Raw genomic sequence first — 26,390 nt, forward strand, 5'->3', positions numbered from 1 at the left:
GCGCATAAATACACACATGTCAACCATGTAGGACAAGTCGCCTGCAAACTCAGTGTGTTATTTAAAGATTTATTTTGAAAGAAAAAAAATCTCCACAAGATGATTATCAGTCATTATTATAAAGTATCTAAATACAGGCAACTGAGGTATATCTGTCTTTCTACAGGTGGAGTGTGTGTGTGAGAGAGAGGCAGAAAGAAAGAAAGCCTGAGGGAGTGAGCGACAATGAAGGGGACACAAAGCTTGCACAAACAATGAGAACAAAACAATAATGTACAAAGGCTGAAGATGGAAAGTGTGGTATATAGTATGAAGAAGTGGTCTACACGATCAGAGAGCATCATTCATTGCACTAATTTCTGCAGAAAAAGGCTTTTTTCCCCCACCATTAACAACTTTGTATCACGGCCTCAGATACAGTTTAATATAGAAAATAAAGTCAAACAAAATGGTGAATTGGACTCAACTAATACAGTATCTCAGCATTCTGCATTCAGAAAAATGCATGCACACTTCAAAACCTTATTAGGCTCCAGCAAAGACTTTTGCTGGAGCCCACACTTTAAAATGGCTGAAATAAACATCCCATTGAAATGTTAATTATCTTGTCATGTGTCAACTGACTTCTTTTTATGTGGGAAAAAAATACTGAACAAAAAGATAGTTAAGAGGGTGCATTTCATGTTGTTAAACCCAGATAAAAGGTAGAGTCTGATTTTCCTAAAAGAAAAACTTAATACAGACTTATACAAAATAAATCCATCCTAATTATCACCTATGGGCTTCTACTCATGTGTGGTGGTGACTGTGTCTGCAGAGCCCCCCCGTGCATGTATTTTGATGTTTTGGTGTAGTCTGAACGGGTAGAGTCAGTGTGTTTGACACCGTCAATCCAGGAGAAAATGTAAATACACACTTAGCCGAGAAAAGGATATACTGTACAGTCCGGGTGAGGCGATGGACCTTATGACCTGCAATGGGGGATGATCCAGCACTTCACTTTAGACTGTATTTCCTTTTCTTCGCTGGTAAGTGTGTGTCCACCATTTCTCCCAGCATTCAGTCGCTATGTTGGTGATGATAGCAGATATTCTGACAAGAACTTTGAAGGCCGAAGTGGAGAAGTGTTTCACATGAACAGCAGTTGAATGTGGGTCAGTCCTGACAACTGCTGTCAGGGGCAGGGGGCGAGCCAGTTGAGCCCGAGAGAAGGGGCCCAATTTGAATGTTGTGATTACAAACTGCAAAGTACAAAGCTACAGACTCTACCTTTAAACTGAGTGATTTCTACACCTTTCTTTTAAAAAATAGTCTAACATTTTGTAAAACAGGCTTATTCACTTACTTGTGCAGAGTTTATTGAGACCACAAGCCTCATAAAGCTACAGCCAGGGGACGGTTGTCTTAGATTAGCACAAAGACTGAAAAACAGGGCAAACAGTTAGCCAGGCTCTGTTGGCACAGCACATTTAAACCTTAAAGCGTTATACTGCATTTGTTAAATCAATTCAAAGACTTAGGTGTAAGTAACCCAAGTCCTGGCTTCTTTGTCAGTATAAGCTTGCCATAGCACCAAGGAGAGAGTCCATGACTGTGTTTCTGCACTTTGGTTTTTGCGGTGATACAATAAACAGGATGTAAGTTGTTAATTATTTAACTTTAATCGTGCTGACTGCAATTTTCTGCCTTCATAAACAGCCAGGTTAGGTGTTCCCAGTCTTTAAGCTAAGCTAAAGAATCTGGTTGCTGTAGAGAGTAATGGCTCCTCTCATCTAACTCTCGGCAAGAAAGCAAATAAGCGTATTTATGAAAAGGACAAACCATTCCTTTAATGATACATTACATGTTCTCCCATGAATATACAGACACGGTCTCAGACAGTAGCACAAGAGATCATGTAAGGCATACCAGTTTGCTTGACAAGCAATAGGTAGCAATCATAATGACTTACAAAGATTGGAAAACCCAGAGACATACATCCACACAGAAACACACAGGAGGCTCAGTGAACGTAGAAAAAAGGATCTGGTGTCCATCGATTGTCAGCTCAATGATTCATGACCAACTGTCATCTTAAAGGCAAGAACTTCATTTTGGTTTATTTGACATACTGCTAATGAACAGCAGCCGTCTGTCAAATGCAAGTGAAGTCATTAACATTAAATATAGAACATTATTGTATGATAAGTGATCACGATTAACTACTTACTGGTCTATTCGACAAAATAGATTTTGATTTTCTGTAATAATTTACCTAATCTAGTTCTATGTATTAACAAAGATTACAATACGAGTACATTGGAGAGTGTGTAGATGAGGGCTGAACCCAGCAGAGGATTTATGAGAGGAATACAGCTCAGTCCCACATACAGTACAGTGGTTCAGCCCTGTTACATGTGTGTGTGACTATTAGTGGTTGAGTGGTGTAGTCATATGCCAGTGGGTTTAAGCTTATTTGTCTGTCTGCCCCTCTCTTCCCAACTACTTGTACAGTATTTTGACTGTAACACACTCACAGACACACTCACATACACATTGGTAGACTCACAAATGATGAAGATGAAAATGAAGAGAAGAATAAAAACACAGAAGTGATTGAATCCGGTGAGTAGCAGAATAATCAGGCTGATTGAATGAACTACAGTATAGGAGTCGGAGAGAGAGACAGTTCTCCGTCTGTCCGTGAGGGTACAGTCCTCTGCTGTCCTTGGAGGAAGTGCATACTGCAGTGTCAGTCTACCAGCCCTGGTCCATCCAGTAAGGAGCCAAGGGGAGCTGTCACCTTCCTGTAGCCACCCACGAGTGCTCCAGCAGTTAGAGGGGAGAGGTACTGTAGGGGGGGACAGGGATGACCCACATGAGAACAGTCCCCATCCTGGAGGTCTGTGGATCACCACACACGGCAGATGTTGTCAGGGACCATGTAGCTGCTCTTGTTGCAGCTGAATGCTTTGGCAAATTCGGGGAAATTCTGAAGGGAGCCCAGTACCCTGTAGCACACAGAGAGGAAATGATTAGATAACATTAAACTTGTGTATGAGGAGGTTACTTGAATTTAAAATTTGCACAACATGCCATTTTCTACCAATTTTAAAATGTTAGAGCTATAATTAGTTTCTTGTGCTTTGCCCCAAGCACATGGCTGAGTGATTTACCTGAATTTCCCTGGACTGTGAACATCTACTTTAATGGAATTAACGGCTTGCTCTGGTCTATGTGTTCCACACCACACCTGAAAAAGACAGTAAAAATGATTGTTCCCATTGCTATCCATCCAATGGTCCACTCATCCTTTCATTGATTCATTCATCCATCTCTCTGCTCAACCAGACAATGAGGTATATATCAATCAAAACAACCAGAATCATCCATCTATCCATCCATCCATCCATCCATCCATCCATCCATCCATCCATCCATCCATCCATCCATCCATCCATCCATCCATCCATCCATCCATCCATCCATCCATCCATCCATCCATCCATCCATCCATCCATCCATCCATCCATCCATCCATCCATCCATCCATCCATCCATCCATCCATCCATCCATCCATCCATCCATCCATCCATCCATCCATCCACCTGCCTGAGCAAAGTTTAGAAAGAAAAGTTGATCATGAGAAAGGTCAATGCCAGGCAGTGGTGGCTCCTCTCCATGCTCCTTCACATAGTTCCTGTAGGCCTACAGTAATGACACAAGAACAGATGTTATCTTATTTTATTGGACAAATATCTGAAAAGGCTCAATATAACTGATTTTTACTGATAATAAAAAACAAACCAAAATGGCATTTCATATTGTAGTTCTGCTAATTTAATGTGGCTGTACCGATCAGTAAAACTACTTTATGCGCCTCCTAAAACCATATCTGACCATTTTGTATTCAGTGGTACATTTTTGGAAAGTAGCAATAACCCGAACAATAAAGTGATTTTTGTTCCAGTTGTTATCGCTTTCATCAAATTTTCTAGGGAGACTGCCTGTAAACCACTCATACTGTACATTATTTGGCAGAGAGATTTTATGTCAGGTGTTTGTTGGGCCATGTGAATTATGCATAATGTTAAAAAATGCATCTGTGATGCTTTGAGAATAATCTGGTCAACTCTGAATTTATTGCGGCAAATTGAAAGTTGCTGCAGCAACTTATCTGGGCTGCATTTTCAGCATCTAAATTACCATATGCTAATTTATGTCACAAATGGATGGAAAAAATAATATCACATTTACTGGTTTGGTAGACTATGTTGGATGTTGGAGAAGGAAATCAAATCTCTGCTTGGCCTCAAAAGCACAACACTTTTTAAATAAAAATATATTTTAAAACAAATAATGGTTGATCTAAAATAATAGCCCTCGTTATCTTGTATTGCGATCTGTGAATGCCTTTCACTGTTGAGATCAGTGACAATACCATGTCCTTCACTGTTGTGTTTACAATAGCTATAATGAGCCAGCCAGCGACCTGGCAATATTACATGTCTATTAATGTTAGCAAGCAGACCACAATAACAAACCATCCAAATCCCATTCCCTTTCAGCTGTAAAGCTGTGCTCTTAAACTGAGCTCCCTCCTTTGAATTGAGATTCATTACCTGATATGCTTGCCGTATCCCTCCATTGTCAGCAATGTTTTCCCCAAGGGTGTTATTACCATTTAACTAGAGAGGGGATATATAAGAAGAGAGAACACAAAGATTGGTTTGGAAAACAGATGTGGGGGGGAGGGGGTTGTAATTTGTCCTATGTATTTCAACAAATCACAAATACCACTCTTTGAATAGAAGAAATAATTTTCTCATGGTATAAAAGGAGCATTGTTCAAAGCATCAGGACAGAGGAGGAGAGACAAATATGAGGAGAGGAAGAGATGTGTCAACACAACATATTAAGAAACCTGAAGCAGAGAAGTAATGACACTGCAGAACGGGAGAAGAGAAAGAAAAATGACAAGCAGGTTAGTCTGGCAATAAAAAAATAAATAAAAAAAAGAGTGAAAGGGGAAGGTTTAGGATAACATTTGAGAAAATGCTGGTTCAAATTTAATTAAAATTTTGAAAGATCAGGAAGGGAGGAGAGAGATTGTGAACGTCTACCGGGACATACATTAAGTCCATTGGCCAGATCCCAAGAGAAGTTGCCATATTGGTTGACAATGCACTTTGACAGCTCCAGGAACCTCTGAGTGGAGTCTGGTGTCCACCAATCCTTCAGGTCACCGTCCTTATCATAGTTACGACCTTAAAAAAGGGAAACATTCATGGAGCATCTCTTCCGCCAAACATCCATTATCATTGTTATCAATATACTGTAACAGAAGGCTGGCATCTTTGAAATTGACTAACTCTTCAAATAACTCAGTGGAATGGTGTGCAGTGAAAAATGATCTGAGGCTGCATGCAGAAATGGCATTTTAAAAACATATTATTTTTTTCTGAAGTGGTACCAGTAACATAATGGGAAATATTTCTATGCAAAGACCAATCTGCCAAAACTGCCTGTGGGAGGACCAGAGGGCAACCGTGTGAAAAGTCATAGCCTACCGCTGTCATCAAAGCCATGTGTGATCTCGTGACCGATTACCATGCCGATGCCACCATAGTTGAGAGACTTAGCCTGGCCTTTGCTGAAGAAAGGAGGCTGGAGGATACCTGCAGGAAACACTGAAAGAAGGGAAACCCCCCCCAAAATTAAAGTGGTTTGCCTTTATAGAATGCAGAATATTGTCTGCAAATGAATGTGTTTGCATGTGCTGATACTGTATGTAAATACCAATTTGGTTTTTGCTAGATGAGTAGAAGGCGTTGACGACAGCAGCTCCTGTTACCCACCTGGAGAAGGTTAGGCACAGTACAGTGAGGAGACATATAGTACATTTATACTCAAATTCAATGAAAGATATTAAATTTAACCTATGGTTAATAATAACTAGGCTAATATTAGCATTCCTGCTGTGCTTAGTGAAAGGCTGAACTCTATATGTGAGTAGGAGTTTGTGTGGGAGAAAGTGAATGCACTGTGCTAAATGCATGATTATGTGTCACACCATCATTACCATATGTGAATAAGACATTTATTATCAGTGATTTAAATACTTCACAATGTAACTTTGAATTGCTTCACATCTGGAAAAAGCCTGTATGCTGAGCATTGATTTAATTCTGCCCCCATGGGGAATCTTACTCCTCTTTGTTGACTTTGACTCTGAGTTTCCGCAGGCGTTTCTTCTGCATATACTCCAGGTTCTGTAGGATGTTTTCAAAGTACTCCTCTGCATTGTAGCCCAGCTAACACCAACACACAGCCAGAGAGGCAAGAGGATTAGCTGTGATTAGAGCTATCAACACCCGGTCATATATTCTCCAGCAAAACTCATAAAAGCCATGAATGCACTGATGTTTTCACAGAACTGATATGCAGCTACAATGAAGCCATGCTGTATTATGTTACATTAATTCAGTGAAAATATGAAAAGAAATTCACAATCACATCTTTTCAGACACTCACATCTTTGTACTCATTGTTGAGGTATTCGTCATCCATGATGTTGTCAGAGTAGCCGATCCGTTCCCGAATAGCTCGGGCCTACAGGAAGAAGAAAGAGAATATTTGACAAACAACCACCTTAGTCATCCCATATTCTACAGCACAGAACACAATACTACAGACAGTTAATTATAACCAGTACCTTCTCCTCAGCTGCTTTCTTGGTCTCTGCATCCATCCAGGTTAGGTCATCGAGGTTACTGATGAACACTTCCCGAATATCTTTAATCATCTCCTCCATCTGGTGTACACGCACATGAAAACACATACACCACACACACACACACACACACATAGACAACAATGAACAAAACACACATGTGACTGATATACTGTATGACAATCAAATGTGTATCATGAAAAAACCTCCAACTGTCAGTCAGTACAAATCATCCATTGTGTGGGAGTTTCTTTTTTTCATGAGGTCTGCCGAGAGGATCCGGCGAGAAGCACACATAACAATCTTGCAACACATTGTGCAACAAAGTCATAAAAATACACTTCCCCGAATTAGGCCTCATCATTACATAGTCACATATCAATGCAGAAGCATTCAGGTTTGCAGTCCCTCTGCGTAGGAGTCTGATGTGCTTGCGTAATATTACCAGTAGACTAATAATATGTTTGATTCATATAACATAAACTCTTTTTATGCTTTAAAAATGAAGAGAAGGAGGTGAGGACCACCAAAAATACACAACATTTAGTGATTAACAATGACAACTAAAAGTGTGGTGTGAAAAGTTTTTCCTACTTATATACAAAAGTTTAATCTTGTTGTTTAATTTAAATTCACCACAGTGGTTGTCAGTTGGCTGGCTGTCTGCAAAACTGTAGATGCATTATTGATATTGTTACTGATTTACATATTTTAAAAATTTACATTTTCTTATAAATGTATCCAGCATTTTTTGGCTTATATTTTCGGTTAGAAAAATACTCCTGAGCCTTATCAATCTGAACATGTTTTTTACCATAATGTTTAACCATACATTAAACAAACAAGTAATGCTGGTCATATAGCCTACAAGTATATAAATTGGTGCAACTGAATGAATTTTTCTGTGTCAGCATAACTTGTATTCAGATAACACACTGACGGAACTGTAGTCTCATGATGATGAGATTTTCTTTTTATATGCAAATCCACACAGCAAGGTGCTCCAAAATCTACATCAAAAGCCCCGTTTTCTGTGGGAACCTGTGGTGTAAGTTTAATGTTTCTATAATGTATTGCTCTCGAGTTACACTTACAAGAATGTGCCTGCACACAGAGACAGACTGACTGACGCCACCAGAGATGGCATAATGTTGTACCATGGTCTATGGACAAAAAGGGCCAAGTTTTCTTTTTTTTTTGCGTGTCTCCACAAACAAAACAAAAAGCATGATTAGAATAATCCACCAAAAAGTTCATGAACCAATAAAGGAATGAAAGGAAAATAGGAGGAGGAAAATTTAAAACTGAAATGACAGTGCAGGTCGACCTTCCAGATCCTTCTTACCAAAGTCATGCTCTGAGACCACAGTGAACTGACAGAGGCATTCCAGTGTCTCATCACATCAGCAGACCCCTCGCTAACACGCTGCATGACCACTTGGACAACACGCTGTGGTTCACCGCAAACCGGCAGGGACCACACTGATGAGGTTTGCCTGACAACCTTTTAGCATACAGAATGTGTGTGAGTGCATGCGTATGTGTAAGGTTTTGTTGTGTGCATGGATAAATGTTTGTGGTTGCACGCATGCTGTTCTGTTTACATATAAAATCTTATTACATGGGTTAAATGCTGGGTTTATATGCAATGGTAAGCCCACTTAATTGTAAGCCTTAGAAATGTAATGAATCCTCATTGTGGACACTAATCCACAGCTATTTAACTGATTTAATTTACTTGGTTCCTGAGATAATAAACAAAGTAATGTACAGTTTAAATCACTGCCTGGGTTTTTTAAATGCTCTTCAGTGGTCTGTGTTTAAACGTTCATTTGCCTCATATCTGATGGTTAAAAAAGTACTGAGCTTATATGACCCATGTTTGACTTATTATTGCTAGTGGTTTAATCTAACCACCATATTTTCTGAATGAATCATATATTACTTTGTTTATGTGTCATTTTTATCAGCATAAATGTAACAGAACACTTTTTTTTCTTGTTGTCTTTTTGAATGAAGTATCATTGTGGCTGAAAGGGGCTTTGTTTAAGGATGAAGCTCAACAGGAACATTTACATACAGTACATGTACGTATGTATTTGCAGACTAAAAGGAGTTGTGTGTCACTTTTCACATACACAAACACACACACACACAGACAGAGACATGTTTACACAGTGTGTGATGTGAGATCCACATGCTAGAGTGTACCAAGTTGCAGAAAATAACAGAGATTTAAAATGTGTGAGCCACTCAGCAGTATGACAGATGTATACTGTCTCACACACACAGTCTGACTCACACATACACACAGTCATGTGCCAAGGCGCGCGCTTGCATACACACGCACGCAGAGATTTACAGTGTAGGTGGTGTGGGCATGATAACAAGGACACCTTGTTCAGCTGCTTTCAATGGGTGCAAGCAAAAAATAAATACAGTACTGTGGTGGAGACACAAAGGTGACAAAAACATAGGTGAGTAAGAGACAAAAATACACCCTGTGGGATGTTTGTGAAACACATGTTATCAAACTGCATGTATGAATAACTGAATACATCAGCATATTCACACAGATTGTGAGAGCATGTGGTGCTTGCAGAAACATTCTGTGATTTAATACCAGCTCCAATTGTCAATAAAAGAAAGTAAACATACGATTATATTATATCACCCATCACACAGAATATATTCTGGCTAATAAGGGAATTCCTCCTTATTAAATCTGCAATATTCTACATAGTGTCTAATCTATTCTTATAATACAAAGTATAATCCGACCTCTACTGACCAGTTCTTTGCTCTTTTCAGAGAAAGCCTCCTGCACATACAGCCGACCAACAGCATTGTCCATGTTGTTGTTGACATAAAGTGCACACTGTCGCCACACGGCAGCCTCTGATGTTGTACCAGACAGAGCCTGCAGGGAAAGTAACAAGGCACAGATCAATTAGAGATGCCGGATAAACAATTCTCCATATTGTTTAAAGAGTCTCATGGCAATACTCTATTTGCACTTTCATTATGCATTACCATTACACTTAGGAATATAAGAAATAGGGCGAAAGGGAAATTATTTGATTAGGAGGAGGGCTAGGATAAGAAAAAGGTGGAAATGGCAAGGAAGAATATGAATGGAACAGAGTATGAACAGTGTTTATTAGATACTGATTACTGTACCTTCCTTTAAGTTTATTCCTTATTAGGAATATGTCATACATTTTGCCGGCAACACAGTTGTTGATAAGTTAATATGCTAACATTAGCATTTACTGATGTTCAACTGTAAGATATTTCACTCAGTGAATATTTGGTCACAGTTCTCCACATTAAACTTGTTTCTTTGTGTGCTTATGTAACAGATGGCTGCGGGTATAGTCGCAGCCAAGTGGTCATTGACCTCTTGGCGAAACGGTTAGCATTGTCGCCCACAGTGTGGGAGACCCGGGTTCAAAACCCACTCAGGACAGGCCAGACAACATTGGTCACACTTAAAAATATGTCAGTTTTGGATGAACTAGGTGGCTCTAACATGATCAGTGTTAGGGTTCTGGTGGTGTACCTTGCGAAAGGCTTTCCTGGTGTCCCTGTATGCTCTGCTCAGGCCCACCACCATGTTCATAGCAAACCGCCAAACCATGTAGTTCTGCAGATCCCTGTGAGGAGAGGAATGATGTTCACAGAAAGGTTCTTAGTCACTCAAAAAGATGAGATATCAGAATTGGGAAAGTACTCAGCAGCTGTTTTTATTGCATGCTGTACGGTACGCTTCTGCCCCCACAAATACACACTCAACACAAACAGACTATCACACAAAAGCACAGGTAGAGACACATAAAAACACACACCTCTTGGTATATCTGGTCAAGATAAGGTTGAGTCTTCTGTAATAGTTGGGAGAGTAGTTTATGACCTTCTCTGTGTCAAGAACGCTGATATTGACCGTGTCCATTATCTTTGCAGTGAAGTAACTCCAGTCAAATACCTTCAGGATGAGACCGAAAAAAAAACACAGATAAAGAGAGGAAATAGATATTAGGAAGAGGAAGGAAGGTGAAAGACAGACAGCAAATTCTGACAGACAATTTTTTTTTTTTTTTTTTTTTTTTTTACCTGTGATTCAACCTCAAGGGTGAAGTTGGCGTTGAGATCGCCCAGTTCCATCTTGTTGTAAAGCAACACTGGATTGTTACGGTCCTCTGGAGTATCGGTAGCCTTGGAGAGAAAAAAGACAGATAGGTTAAAAATCAAAACTGCTGTCAGAAAACAAGCCTCCTGTTTCCTGACACATGCGTACACATGCAGTGTAGGTCCAGCAGCAGAAAAACATATTTGGAGTCCCAGAAGGCTTCAGGTCTGTAAATGTCAAAGCTCGAACAGTGTGACTGCCTTGTAAAAGCCAGCAGCTGAGTGGAGGCGAAGTGAAGCATGGCAGTGAGCAGAGCAGGCACAAACGTAGACTGTGGAAACCTGTTGTTGCCTGAGAGAAGCTGTTGTGTAGCGATCAGGCTAGTTAACAGCTTGTTTTACACCACAGCTGCTCCTGACTGGAGCCACAAAAACACACAGAGGAGAGAGGTTCAGGCTACAAATGCAGGAGTGGAAGGTCAGACTGTCAGAAATGGTTTGTTCACAAAATCCTCCTGCTGTTTGAAGCTGAGAAAGGAGATAAGGTATGCAGTGCTGCTGGAAAACAAAGTCTCCTTCCATTAGTTTACCAAAGAACAAAAGATCTCTGTTTTTTAGAGGCATGGGGGAAATTCAAAGATAATGCAAGCTATTTAGGGAAAACACAATGTGTGAATGTACACTTACATTGGCGATGTCCCTCTCCAGGTCCATAACTCGTGTCACTTCCTCTCTGATACGGGTTTCATTGATGGGCAATTTGCGGTCTGTACGGATCAGCTTAGCTAGGTCAATCATGAACTGCTCATAGGCCCGGCACGCCTGCCAAAGACAAACCCATTCATGGTAATCGCATCTTGACCTTAACAGGAAAGAAAGGCACTCACTGGTTTGAATTTAACCAGTGACCAATAACCAGAGGTGACAGCTTGTACTTTGACACAAAATCCGCACACATACACTCAGTCTGCCTCAAGCCAACTGCTTTTAAGTGCTGCCTCCTGCAAATCAATCAGGGATCTATGGTAAACTGTAAAGTAAAACCAGAGCAGAGGATGTCTGTTCCAATCACAGACATCTGGTATGGATTGAGACACAACCAAATCTGTTCAGTCTTGCCTCATTGATTTTAATCATTACTTACTGCCTCAGAGAACATTTTAATTTATCCTATACACACATGCTCGCAAACACATGTAAGCATACAAACAAACATCAGGTTCAGGTGCTGATGTTTAAGCTGATGTCCTTGTCATTTGTTGGGCATCGTGTTTCCCGGAACGAACTCCAGGGGACATGAAACAAATACTCAGTGGCACTGGTCCAAATGAACACATGGAGCTGTTTTCATCGTGCATCGGTTGAAAGCCTTAATTAAATTACAAGGGTGTGTGCATGTGTATGTGTGTGTGTATGTGTGTGTGTGTGTGTGAAAACTTTAAGCCTACCTCTGCATAGGGCCCGGTGCAGGCATAGTAATCTCTGGACAAGAGGCCGAGGCTCGTCTGTTGGTCAAACTGGAGAAGGCAAGAAAACATTTATCTATAAAAAACCGAAAGAGGATTTCAAGAAATTGGCGGGTGGTTCTTTTCAAGCTGGAGGGATGTGAGGTGTAAGCATTTGTATGAACGTAGGTACTGTATATGAACCAGAGGGACAGAAGAGGGATTTCTTGCTGCAGATGCACACCTACATGAATGATGTGTGAATTGGAGTTCCTGTCATCGGTGCCAACAAAAAAGTTCACCAAGAGCTGAGTTCCATATTTCTCATTCAGCTTGGCGACGACATCTTCCAATCTCCAAGTTTTACCTGAAAAATGGAGAAGGAAGGAGACGTAAGGAAAAAAGATATGCCTGAGGATGACTTCTGTTGTGCCTGACAGTGGAGAGGAATACTCTACCATAGCTGGTTTCCCAGTTGTCCACAGCGATGGGCCACTCAAACACATCAGGCAGCATTTCGAGCAAAGGCGTCCCTCCTCTGAGCTCAATTAAACCTTAAAGGAAATGTAGATACAAACAAGCACAAATGTATTGGTAATGATGCATATATTTATCTTATACACATTAGAAAGAAAAACAAACCATGTTATCATTCATATTTTGTACTTCTCATCAAACATAATTAATTGATGCAAATTTGAGCTCATTGCAGGAGTTTACTGATGACACTTCAAGCTAAAATGCTTTTGAAGAATGCACTTATTTGCATAGCATAAAGCGGAACGACTAATTCTCACTTGAACATTTATATTACATTTATTAATTTTGACTCTCTTAATGCTTTTTTAAAACTGATGGTTGGTAGTTCAAAAATATTAAAATAAACTGAATGAGACACACAACTCCTGATGACAATAAGCAAAAATATTCACTTTAGGACAAGAGAAGTTATAAAAAAAGGAGTAGTCCATCTTGAAAATCTGCTGACTCACTCTCATTGGTACAGGACTTGTAAAGGGTCTTTGCCTTGATAAGAGCAGCCGCTTCACCCTCAACTGTTTTTTCAAGGACACCTACAAACACAACAGAAAAGCAGACAAAGACTGAAAGATAAAATGAGGTATGAGTGTACATGTGGTAATGTGGACAGAGGGGAGGGGAACAGGAAGGGGTGTAAATAACCTCAGGTACAAAATACTGTTTTTTTTCAGTGTTTTGTGGACTGAAAATATAATCCAGCTGTCGTCCAGATGCATTTAATCATCCTAATTAAGGCATGTTGTCCGTCCCTGTGTCAGAAAGCGCCAGCAAAAAATAAAGTGATGGCTTCACACTGAGACATTTCATCGCAAGCAGTGACAAAACAGACAATATGAAAATATTCAAAGAGGGATAAAGAAAACATGTTATGAGTCAATTTAAGGGTAAAAACCTCAGTCGGCTTCAATGTTAAAGCTGTTAGTCCTAATACAAACAACAACTAATACAAACAAATTTGATGAAGGTGAAAACAAAAGACAAGACATGTTTCAAACAAATGCAAATAGACTATTAAAAAATGCTGACTGATGTTGTCAACATAGCTTTTCCCAAATAAAATACAATGGAAGACTGGGTCTGCAAGCACATCTATGCTTGCTCACTCATAGAGAGATTCTGGATGAAGCCTACCACCACTGGTTGCGCTATTTTGACAGGTTAAAGAGCAGTGATATAGTGGCTGACACTGGTTGTGCTAATGCAAAATCTTACTTTCTGTGCTAACTGGTGAAAGAGGCTAAGCAGTGCATATCAAGATGGTACGCATTACAGGGACATCAGAAAGACTCAGATCCACATCTGAGCCTGAGTCAAACGACATGTCGGAACAGTTGTGTCTCTGATTTGTTTTTTATTATTTGTTAGCTTGTAAATGAAATGGGCTGACACAGTGTTACAGGCTGTGCTAATGCAAACTGTACCGACAAGATTTCAAATTTATTTTGCCTAGACCTACTTGGTTCTGCAGACTGGTGACATATGAAACCCTGCACTTTCATCAGGGAAAGTTTTTAAATGGAATATTATTGGGAGCTTATTAAAGATATGCAGAGAACAAATAAAAGTCTAATAGCCTAATGATGGATTTCTCTTACTAAACAGTTTTCACTATTCGCCAAAGATAATATATTTTATGTGACATGGCATGCATTGAAAAACTGTGATGATTAGCTTCAACTAGGAGCCAGGTGTGTATTGCAATACAGTAACTAGTTTACCAAAACACAATTACAAAATGTTCCTGTGTACTGCACATGGTCAATCTTTAAGAATAAACACAAATGAATTACCAGCAGCAGTGCAGTGAAATTAATCTTTTCATTTACTGATTAACGTTACTTGGGTCATTTGCCGTAGAGGTCAACACTGTCATATAAATCACAAATAAGAGATTATGCAATGCATATTTAAATCTCCTGTTGCAATTAATTGGCTTCTCAGAAGTAATCAAGGCTAGGTGAATGACCTCAGAATGGGATATCATAGCAAAAAAGGTTAAAAAAAATAAAATAAAAAAGGGACAAAAGCTGCAGGTGTGGTAGTTAAGGGCCATTCGAAAACAAGAGCGAACACCCTTTCTTGTTTTATTGCCTGCATTCTTTGCCTCCTCAACACCTGTTGTGGGCATTTGGATGCCAGTTAACTAAAGCCTCCAGCTAGACAGTGTTTCTTGGTAGACAGCTAATCAAAATGAGTGATAAGTGAAGGGGTGTAAACTTGCTCAACTGAGGGGGAGGAGAATGGGACTATCAACACACTTTTCCTGCACAGCCTCGAGGCATCCATTTACATACTGTTGCCTTAAAGTGTAACCATTCCTTCTAGATCTGCTGTCGTGTATCAGCAGCATGAAACATGAGGGTGAGCTTAAATGACTATTCGGATCATCAAGGTTCAATCTAACACCCACATGGTAATTGTACTGTTTGCTAAAAAAACACTATGGTGAAAGCAAGTGTGTGTTGCTAAGAGGGAGCAAAGCAGCGTGTGCCCTCTGTCCTTTGGAAAAAGAAAAAATCACCCCTTCTCAACAGTTATCTAAAGCTTTAGCTGAACTTCAGCTGATGGTGGTTTGTCATTCAGGGTGATGCATTAATAATGTAACTGTGTCTGCTCTTTGCACTACTTAACTACAAAGACCTCCTGACTCACCAGGTGTAATGCATTTAAATAGTCAGGGACTCATGAGTTGCATAGGACTCTTTTTTAAAGAGAATTTAAACCTTTTTAGTTTTTTTGCTCTATACTAAAACAAAAAATCAGGCCTTACTTGACTCAGTATACAGCCTGCTCTCTGGCAAGCCTCCTTTTGTGCACAGTGAAACCCTTGATGATGGATCAGAATGCAACAGTCTTCGAACAGTCCAAAAGGGTGTGTGTCCCTCATCCACCTACTGATTACCCATGGCCACCCGAATCAAATTCAAGTCACTAATGGTTGTGACTTCTGGGATGGCTCGTATACTTGACCTCATCATAAAGGCTAATGCTCCTTACGATCTCATGCACACCCCAAAATACAGGCATGTTAAAACCAATACAGCAGCCCATCTGTACATGGTATGTCCGATTGATCAATTGCCAACAAGACCAACAAGAGTGCATTTCATTGTTTATTATGAGTGGAGTGCACAACCCAACTTTCTGGTCATTTTGCTGCTCTTTATTTGTTTGGAGTATAAATTCAAGAGTTGGCCAGCTCTTACACTGTGTGTTTGATGTGATCCCTAGGAATCCAATCAACACCTTGTTGTGGTTCAGGCCTATACCACACTGCTTGATCACCAAATAAACAATTCTGTGCAACAAAAGAGTGTATTTGGAACATTTTATGCAAGATATTTTGCATTTTTCTATGAGACCGAGAAATCATTTGTGCCTGTGAAAATGTTTTTCATATTGTTCTCTATGTAAAACATGCAACAGCTGATTTGCCAAAAGCCAAAATTATTAAGTATGAGGATAAAGATTCATGATGTGTACAGCGGTGTTATAAAGACTGCATCATGAATAATGAATTATGTAAATCTCTTAAAAGTCTAAGTGCCTGCAATAAACTTCCTGAACATGCAAAATGTATGTAAATGGTTGCCCTCGTGGTTGCTATTGTTTATGATAATTTAGCAGAAAGGCGTAAATGGACTGCTGAATTTGTATAAAAGCAATCTGGAAGATTTGTGAATTTAACATGTAATGAAATGTTTGTCCTTAGACATCCATCCACATTTACATTCATATTGCGTATTATTACATATCTGTATGCCTGATGTGACATGAATTCACTATCATGTTTATTTCAACCATTTAAGGATTGTGTTTTATGGTTTATGTGTTGTGTGTACACATGACATGCTTATGCCCTCACTGCACAGCATACTAATGGAGCTAAAGAAGGAAATGGACTGAGCACTCTTGCATTTCTGTTTGACTTTAGTCTTATACCATTCAGGGTTATGTTTTTAAAGATCAAAAACGCTCTAAAATGTCTGTATCTGTCATGTTAGAATTTTAGAATGTGCTTTGTCTTCTCCGTGCTCACAAACCTGACAGTTGTTGATATCCACCAAGTCAAGTTAACTTGCCAGGTTAAGCTGTGCAAACAATGTGTACTTCAATGGAATGCATGTGTCATCCACAATGACTGAATCAATTGTTCAAGCTCCTTCTGTCTTTACTGAATACAAAAACTAAGATTAAGGATAGTTTGCATAAGGCTTTTGGTGTGCCAGACATTCACAAACATGTCTGAAACTAATCCTGGCTCTTTTGCAATAAAATGAAGTAATCCACCAAACAATGTACTGTAAAAATATTTAATCTAAGTTTCTAAATGAAATTAACCTACTATGATAAGTACACCAAAAAAATAGGTTGACTTCAACATTCTTGAGTCATTCTTAAGTTATCTAAAAGGAGCAATATCACTTTCATATCTGTCTGTTCACAGCCAGCAGCCTGTTATCTTAGCTTCACATACAAACTGGAAACAGGGGAGAGCTCCAAAGGTCCAAAAATCCAACTTGCAGGCATTTTGGGCAAGAAAAAGACAAAGCATATTTTCAAAATGATACATTTTTAAATGAAAAGGAGACCCTCCAGGGGGTTATCATGTTAGTATGACAGTCTTTTAACTTTGACAAGTCATCACACATTTCAACATGGCTTCAGCATCGCCTGTCACACAACAAAGGTTACCTCTTATAAATGTTGCATCAGGATCAACCGACAAGTGCCATCATCCTGCACTACTCAATGCAGCAATAGGATCAATACTGGGAAGAGGGTGGATCTTCAGTAACTCGGGGGATTGACAGGAAACTCTCCCATGAGTCCAATAAGACATCACCCACATCACAGTGACTTGAGTTTACAAGATCAAATGAAGAAATAAAGATAGACACTTTAGTTTCTTTCTTTATCATTTTTGAGCTCTTGGTGACAGTCCAGTGACGATAAAGACAAGGACAGGGCAGCGAGACAGTGTTTAAAGCGTATGCCTTTCATTAAATCCTCTAATGCCAAATATTAGATCATTGTGTCTTAAATACTCCTGTTCTGTTATAATTTATCTGTCATTCTATTCAATAGTGAAATTGAATTCAATATTTAATCGTTACCCTTTTCAATTATTTTGAATTGCTCGGTGCTTTGAATTATTTCTCTCCTGTACTTCTACTTTTTCTTCACCTCTTGCATGACTGCATTTCACATCAGCTTCTTTCTACCCCTTCATTTTTGTAATCCTTCCATTTTCTCATTACCATGTGTGCACTATTTATGTGCTCATTTAATCTTAATGAAGTCTTGGGATAGGGACCCTTCACAGGGCGCTTCCTGCAAAAGGGCACAGATCATGTGTGTGTGATTGGATTACTGACTGCCTGGTGCTTATGTTTAACCACAGCAAAGGCTTACCCTCTCACTAACTCTCTCTGTGTGTGTCTCTCTCTCTCACACACACACACACACACACACATACAATTTTTCTCTGTCTCTTTTGCCCCCATGTGTTTGCGTGGATTTATTTGAGAATGGATTTTGTGCCACCTGATGTTTGTTTGAGACATCACGTCAATTTGAACCAAAGCACTCGGCATGATCCAGAATCCGAATTTTGAGTTTCTCCTCTCCCAAATGCCATTTTATCCTTGACTACCTCTCATCCAAAGCATTACGATGTTTTTAGTTTGGGTTTTGCTTTCAATTTATCATGATAAATCAAATGTTCAGAGTTTATTAGAAACAAGTGCAAGCAAGCAAATGTAAAACTGAAGCCTCTGAGTGCAATAGGTTTTATTTTATTTTTTTTCTGTTCTTTCCACAGCATAACTATGACTACAACTGTTATCCAAATCTTCTCCACAGGAATGGACGCTTAGGCCAATAGGTATAAAACTCACATTTCTCAGAAACAGATATTTGAAAATGGTAGCCATAAAATAAACCTGTAGTATTTTAAAGTGGAGTATGAGACTCCAATGTTTTGAAAAACAATACTATAAAAAGAAAGAAAAGTTTCAAACAGGATTTTACAGAGGGGAGGAAACACTTTCAGACCCAGACGCTCATTCTTCATAACTATAGTGCACTGCCAGCTAAAAGTATTAGAAGGGTATTAGAGTGGTATAGCTGGTTATCCAGTGCGACTATATTCTTCAATGTACAGCCAAGAAATGCACAATATCTGCTGAAATCTAGTAGAAATCCATTGAAATTAGTTTTTCCACAAGCCTTGCCATCAAGCCAAACTCTGGCCCTCTGCACTATGTACCAGTTCTGTCATTTAGTCAATACAAAAATACAGAGTATAGAGTATATACAAAAGTTCTGTTGTTTACACACTATGCTGTTGGCTTTGAAACAGCCAACAGGGCAGCTTATTACCTTGGTGGAGGTCTAAACTCTTTCTTTCTTGTTAATCATTCAGCATCCAGCTGGCAAAGACATACTGAATGCAGGATTTCTATTCAATATGTTTTTGTTGGACAAGAACGGCAGCATTAATATTCAAATCATTTTACTTGGCCACAAAACTCTGGTCTGCTATCTTTATTTGATATGTTTATAGGAAATACAATATTTATGGTGTTGTGCAATGTTTCTGACTAGAATTTTGATATCAGGAAGGTCGTGTGAACAACTTTTCTCTCCTTTTTTGAAAATAAAACCTTCTTGTGGTCAGTATTGTTTGACGGAAGGTCTGCTTCAATTATTGTTATCACAGAAGAAAACACAGATATTCAGTCCCTTTGGTGCAGTTTGTCATAGACTGTGAAAAACATCTCATATCTGAACACGTCTCTCATGTCACAGCTCTACAGGCGTGCTCCAGCGCTCTCGGTGATGCCAAATACTACAAGAAAAATAAGGTGGTGAGTTCCATGCCTCTGGCTACAAATCTAATGAGTGAGATTTAGACCCAGAGCCTTGCAAGAAGCACCTCAGATAATACAGAAAAGCAGCAGTGTGTGCTCACGCTCATAAAAGTCACGTGCACATACCCATGCACAGATAGACATACGCACATAGGGCTTAGCTAGGAGATGACTACCACATGCTGTTTCACATTTCCTGACCTATCCTCAAAGCTTTTCTCAATAAACCATCATCCTCTGGCTACAAAGCTCTGCCTGAAATCACCTCAAAGCCTCCCTGGTCCATGCGTATCTCACCAGCTTCTTCCATCATTTTCCCCTTGTCTTTCATTTTAACCTCAGCATTCACTATTTTTCATCTGAATGGAAATCCTCTCTCTTTCATCCTTTTCTGCCTGCCGTACTCCTCTACTTCGTCTTCCTGATACAAATTAGTTAGTAATTAAAATGCTCACGGTCAATTGGGTCCATTATTGCACAGTATGCCACACCTGACTAGGAAGAGGTGAAAAAAAAAGAACACACAGGCTTGTGCACATACACACACACATTCCCGCCCACTGCTGTGGCCACAATCAGATCCTCATTATGAATCATGGCCCTTTTTATGGCCTTTTACAGCATCACATAACAATCTAAGGCATTTACAAGCAACCACAGATCTAAAAAGCTATTCACATATACGTACATGCATGCAGCCTTTTTTTTAAATAAATGTCATGCAGCCTATAGCACTGCAGTGTCCAGGTGTTTTCAGGCCCCTGCAGCTGTTGACAGGAAAAAGATGGGTCTATCAGCGGGTGGTGGTATCCAAGCAGGCGGCAGCAGCCAGCCACAAGATCAGAGGTCGCATGTTTGATGTCACTTCCAGAGTAAAGGTCACAATTCTGCTGAGGCCTCACACTGCTGGGGCTTACACCTCGACACACACCAGCCATCAAGAAGAATGTTAACTCGAGAGTTAGTGGGTCTTAGTTGCTACTGTAAAGTGTTCAAGACAGCAAACTGGCACACATGGCCTTGGTTTGGAGGATCAAATATACGTAGACAGCACTCTCTCTTTAAAACACACAAAGAACAGCCCACAGATGTACATACAAAGTCAACCTGAACACATGTGTATGCAGAATAGTCGGAGACAGACAATCTCCGACTGCTAAGCCAGACAGCCTGAGGGAATGAGCACAACACTGACGGTGGTGGGGATTTAAGCTGCTGAATGATTAGGAGCAGTTCTTTGGCTGTTCCTTTTCTTTCTGTGATGAATGTAGCATTTAGAGCAATTAAGTCAATGATTCCTACGCATCAACCTTTGAACTTCCCCCACCATTCCTCATTAGTTACAAAGTGCATTGTTCCTTTCTATCCTTACCGAGAAAGGCAGCAAATGTCACCTTCAGACCTGACGAACTCCCTGCATCGCAGTAAAAATACAACAAATACGCATTAAATGACGCCATACTTTCACACAGAAACATGCTATGTGCGTAAATGCAGTTACAGTAACAAAATGCCTAAAATGAGCCCTTGTTGAGCAATGTTTATTTTACTCTTTTCCCCCCTGCGTGTGATTTTTATGGGTGTTAAGACTGCCATGGGGAAGAGAGGGAGAACAGGGCAGAGCACAACAGAGCAGTCTTTACATTATGATGAAGCAACATACAATGAAAAGAAAGTTCATGAAGTTTATTTTTCATGAAATCCCTGCCGTTTTTCAAAATAAGGTGTTTTTTTTTTTTTTTAATCATACACACTGAAACAAATTTGGAGTGATATTTACTTAAAAAAAGCTAGGCAACGTTTTCCACACAGAAAGTGCTTGTAATTTTTACTCAGGATAATCTCAAGTAGCATTTACTTCCTAGTAACCCATTTTTATTACAAGAAATACTCAAGTAAACCTTACAAGCAATGTCCAAAGATACTCACCTATTGATAGTAAACTTTACTCAATTACCATTGCATCTAATCGCAAAATCCAGCTAAATATTATTGGTGTTTCCTAGTCTTATTTAACTTAAATTTTCTGTGTTTTATTATAAGAAATGATTAAGTAATATTTACTTGATTTAAATATAATTTACTACTTGACATTACCACAATAAAAATTTGTTGCCATTTCTGTGAAACTGATTACACAAACATTTTCAATTTTTCAAATCCAAACTTTATTTACCATTTGATTTGGCATAGATAGATAGATAGATAGATAGATAGATCTAAGAGCCCATGTAACATCTTACTTTTAAGTCTCAGAAGAGTGTCTATCAACACTGGATCTCTGTGATCACTGACAGGAAAGGCGAAGACAACAACAGAAACTTTCCTTTGTGGTACATAAGAACAAGGATTTAAACACACATTACAACAAAGCAAACACTCATTCTTGGTGTTTCTTGTGGAGACCCTGGACTTCTGAAGACATGTATTTCAAAATCAAAAAACGTTTCTGAAACACTTCAAGTCTGCATTTCAGTTTCAGTGGATAACTAGATTGCATAGATAACATTATCATAACCACAAAAATAAACATGTTGATGCTTTAAAGCATCCATGTAAGGTCTTACTCTTTTAAATCTCAGAAGAGAGAAGAGCACATACGTATATCAACTGTCTATCAACACTCTTTGGTAGTGGATCGCTGTGATCCCTGACAGGAAAGGCGAAGACAAACAAAAAACCTTTCCTTTGTGGTGCATAAGAACAAGGATTCAAAACACACATTACAACACCGCAAACATTCATTCTAGGTGTTTCTTGTGGAGACCATGGACTTTTGAAGACATTTTGAGGATTTCAAAATCAGGATGTCACATGTCATCAAACAGTTTCTGAAACACTTCAAGTGTGCATTTCAGTTTCAGTGGATAACTAGATTGCATAGATAACATCATAACTGCAAAAATAAACATGTTGATCCTTTAAAGCATCCATGTAAGGTCTTGATTTTTTTTAAATCTCAGAAGAGAGAAGAGCACACACGTATATCAACTGTCTATCAACACTCTTTGGTAGTGGATCGCTGTGATCCCTGACAGGAAAGGCGAAGACAAAACAAAAAACCTTTCCTTTGTGGTGCATAAGAACAAGGTTTCAAAACACTCCAGCACTGCAAAAACTCATGCGAGTTTCTTGTGGAGAGCCTGGACCTTTGAAGACATTTTGAGGATGTCAAGCTCAAGGAACAGTTTCTGAAATACTTCAAATGTGTATTTCAGTTTCAGAGGGTAACTTAAATTCACTGCATAGATGATACCCATGAGCAGAAGGCAAGCATTTGCCACACTTCTGCAGTCCTCAAGAACCTCTTTCCCCTCTACGATTACAGATACGTAGCTGGGATCTTGGTTTTCATGTGCCACGTTCGGATGGATGACAACGATCTTCATGATATGTTGACAGCAGTCCTCTTTGACTGCTTCTTGACTTACATCCTGTGAAAACACATACAGCCACAATTAGAAATCAAAACCTGAGAGACTAGATATAAAAGTACACAAGACTACAGCCAGATGACCAGAGGTGAGAGTGTGGACCAAGGCTGCACACCTAACACATTTTTCAGCTCATACGGTTTCTGTTCATATGTTTGTATTCACTGTCAGATGCAGTATCAGTCAAAAATGGTACACACTGCCATTAATATTGTATTGTAATTTACTATGTTGTTTGAGCCTTTGGCTCAAGTCATCACTGTAAATGAGAACTAGTTCTCAATTGATTTACCTGGTTAAATAAAGATTAATAATTGCCGGTTCACGTTTTTGCCCCTATTTATTATCAGAAACAAGTTTTACCCCAAAAAATAACAAGTGAATATCAGATTATAAGGCCGGAAAACCTTTATGGTCATCCAAAAATCATAAAATTTACCCGGTAGTCTTTGATCAGCTCCTCTACAGACTCTCCAAGGAACTCAAGTAAGCAACGGATGATGATGTCTCTTCTGCCTTCGATATGTTGCTGTTAAAAAATACGAGAAAATTCTTACAGAGTACACCACATATCAACACATACAAATGTAAAGAGAAAGTTACCCACAGGGAATGTAAGCTTGCAACTGTGTTCCACGTGGGCAAGAGTATTAGAAGTGTGTAACTTAAATGTATATCTTAATGGTAATGGTGTCTGTTGAGAAAATGTGCTCCATCCAGGGCTGCTGTATCAAACTGCAGCCCCTTCTGATTGTCTCTGTCTGAAAATTTTGTATTGGAGTCTAGGAGCAGCAGGAATGAATCTCGCCACACTCAGCGACTCACTGTGAAAAATAAATGTCTTTGCTTTTTTAAGCACATATTATGACAGAGGACAATTTTGTCTATATTTCTGTGAGAAATCATGCATGATATTGTAGCCACAGTGATTAAGTGAAAAGTTTGAGGCCAACCGAGATGCTGATCAAAATAAAACATCAGCAATACATTCTCAGTGTGACGTCCACATTAGATTAATTAAAATATTTACCTCACTCAGCGAGTCCAACATTGGTCTAATCTTCGTTCCTGCAATCCCGCCCTTCTTCCGAAATATCTCCACAAGTTTGGTGGTGTGCCTGTCTAGTTTGGACAAAAATATTTCATATTGAGGCACCTGAAACATACAAATTCAATATATTAAAACTAAACCTGTGTTCCTAATTATTACCAATTTGATCTTACCTTGTACAGTATCAGCTGTGAACTCAACGTTGCAGAATGATGGCCAAATGTCCTTCTAGGTTCTGTGGAGAGAAAAAAGTGTTATCTATGTGCTTTTTAAATTAATTTGTATTCACTTATGCTTTAGGATGCACACTGAAACTTAAATCTGCTACAATATTTCATATCCCCCAACTCCAGTGGCTCAGAGCTCCTGAAATTGCACTGAGATTACTTCAGTGCACATTGCACAGTGCTCATCCTTAAGAGCAACTATCCAACATTTTAAAAATATTTTGAAATAAGTTTTCTGTACGCAAATATCCAATCTTAAATGTTACTCCCACTTAGTTATTTAGCATACTTATTACAGTCCAGGGAATAAAGTTAAACAGTTTTATTACAGTGGCTCTGCTTGACAGGTTTAGGCCTACCTTGATTAAAAAGTTCAGGAGTAATTGTGAAGGTTAACTAACATGACTTGTGAGAGGCTCTCTGTCTCCCACCTGTTGTCGCAAGGCTTAAAACCAACCTGGTTGGTTTGTTTGTTTTTCCACTGGTACTCAAGCGCGACGTCCAACGCGAGAATCGAACCGGCTAATTTTAAAAACCCAGCGGTAGCAGCGCTCACTGATCTGTACTGGGACTGTTGTTCTGTCACCTGAGTTTACTGACTGCTGTGTGAGTGAGTTTGGAACTGATGAGAGGAGAGAAAAGGAAGAGCGAGACGAGCCGGAGGAGTGATATGACGACCTCAACCCCGCTGAGGCGGAACTATGAAGACTTTATTTTATGTTAAAAATGTAAAAAAAAAATGTAAAAAAAAAAAAGTAACGAGCCTTTTGGGGAAATGTGAAGAGTGGAAAGTACCGATATTTGCGGTAAAAATTTACTGAGTAAAAGTAAAAAGTTGTCAGAAAAATAAATACTCCTGAAAGTACAAAGTCTAACAATTCTACTTAAGTACAGTAACGAAGTAGGTTATCTGTACTTCGTTACTTACCATCACTGGTTAAATTTCAGACAGCTGTTCAAATAACAGATGACGTAGGATTTAAAAAAAAATCAAAGTAACGTGTAATGGCGCGAGTACTTGGTATCGGTATCAGTGAGTACTCAAATCAAAGTACTCGTACACTACTCGTTTTGGGGGGGTCAAAGTGGTAAAACCACGGCCTCCTTCAGGCAACAAGGACGACACGTGAGCTAGCTAACATTAGCAGGAAAGAGGGGAAAAGGAAATTAGTTAGCACCACCGTTTTCGGAGCACGGACTTGCACAAATAACGAACGTAGATAAAGGAACGTACAAAGACCTAATTAAGTTAATATAATACATCCATGACAAAGACTTACCCCCGTGTTTCCATGTCGCTGAAAAATCCCAATGGCGACCGCACAAGTCATGTCCGAGGGCAGACTGAAACGGGCCTCTGACGTCACGCTCCGTGTGCAAAGAAGGTTGCCAGGTTCACTGATATTACCCAAGTACAATTTACTTGCACATATCAACTAATAAAGTTAATGCAGTAGTTTAGTGAATATTACTTGGAATAAAGGGTAAAATTTATATGCAAAATTGAGGATACATTGTTACAAACAATCACTAAGTAACACACCACATTAAAACTGACATTTTTAAGTAAAAGCGCTGAAATGATATTTTTTTGTAGAATTATATACATAATTTAAGTAATAATTACAGGGCCAAAAAATCACTTTTTTCAGTGCAGTCAAGCGAATCATTGTGGGGGAATAACACCCAGAGTTCCAATAACAAACTTTTACAAATATATTACACAGAGTGAACAAAGATGCACTTTTTCAACAACAAGCGCTCACTGGAGAAAAGCTGTAATGAATGCTGACTTTGTTTCAAGCTATCTGTAAACATTAATGACTGCTTTATCAAGGTGTAGAAGGAGACGAAGAGTTGTCAGTGCACAGACAAGAACACAAAAGACAAAAATAAATTTAAATCATTTTCAGTGAATAAACAAATCTATCCATTACCACCCAAGTTCAGGTATATCCTAAAGGCAAATAATCCGCA

General features: G+C 39.2%; 1 protein-coding gene across 2 annotated transcripts in view; it reads right to left on the bottom strand.

Moving 5' to 3' along the window:
- Positions 1-993: 993 nt before the first annotated feature.
- LOC310996074 (neprilysin-like) overlaps positions 994-26,390 on the bottom strand; it is a 33,977-nt gene continuing 8,580 nt past the window's right edge. For both annotated transcript variants that reach the window (XM_083985363.1, XM_083985364.1), the window contains exons 5-23: positions 13,279-13,359; positions 12,745-12,840; positions 12,535-12,653; positions 12,290-12,358; positions 11,529-11,663; positions 10,827-10,928; positions 10,562-10,698; positions 10,276-10,369; positions 9,505-9,633; positions 6,696-6,794; positions 6,515-6,592; positions 6,191-6,294; positions 5,780-5,838; positions 5,551-5,670; positions 5,114-5,247; positions 4,603-4,668; positions 3,593-3,688; positions 3,156-3,232; positions 994-2,990 (exon numbers count right to left, since the gene is read on the bottom strand). In XM_083985363.1, the coding sequence (XP_083841489.1) occupies positions 2,891-2,990; positions 3,156-3,232; positions 3,593-3,688; positions 4,603-4,668; positions 5,114-5,247; positions 5,551-5,670; positions 5,780-5,838; positions 6,191-6,294; positions 6,515-6,592; positions 6,696-6,794; positions 9,505-9,633; positions 10,276-10,369; positions 10,562-10,698; positions 10,827-10,928; positions 11,529-11,663; positions 12,290-12,358; positions 12,535-12,653; positions 12,745-12,840; positions 13,279-13,359 (1,895 nt within the window). In that variant the 3' untranslated portion in view covers positions 994-2,890. The remainder of the gene's footprint in view (positions 2,991-3,155; positions 3,233-3,592; positions 3,689-4,602; positions 4,669-5,113; positions 5,248-5,550; positions 5,671-5,779; positions 5,839-6,190; positions 6,295-6,514; positions 6,593-6,695; positions 6,795-9,504; positions 9,634-10,275; positions 10,370-10,561; positions 10,699-10,826; positions 10,929-11,528; positions 11,664-12,289; positions 12,359-12,534; positions 12,654-12,744; positions 12,841-13,278; positions 13,360-26,390) is intronic.

The sequence above is a fragment of the Trachurus trachurus genome (assembly GCF_905171665.1).
Source record: "Trachurus trachurus genome assembly, chromosome: 13".
NCBI classification, from domain to species: domain Eukaryota; kingdom Metazoa; phylum Chordata; class Actinopteri; order Carangiformes; family Carangidae; genus Trachurus; species Trachurus trachurus.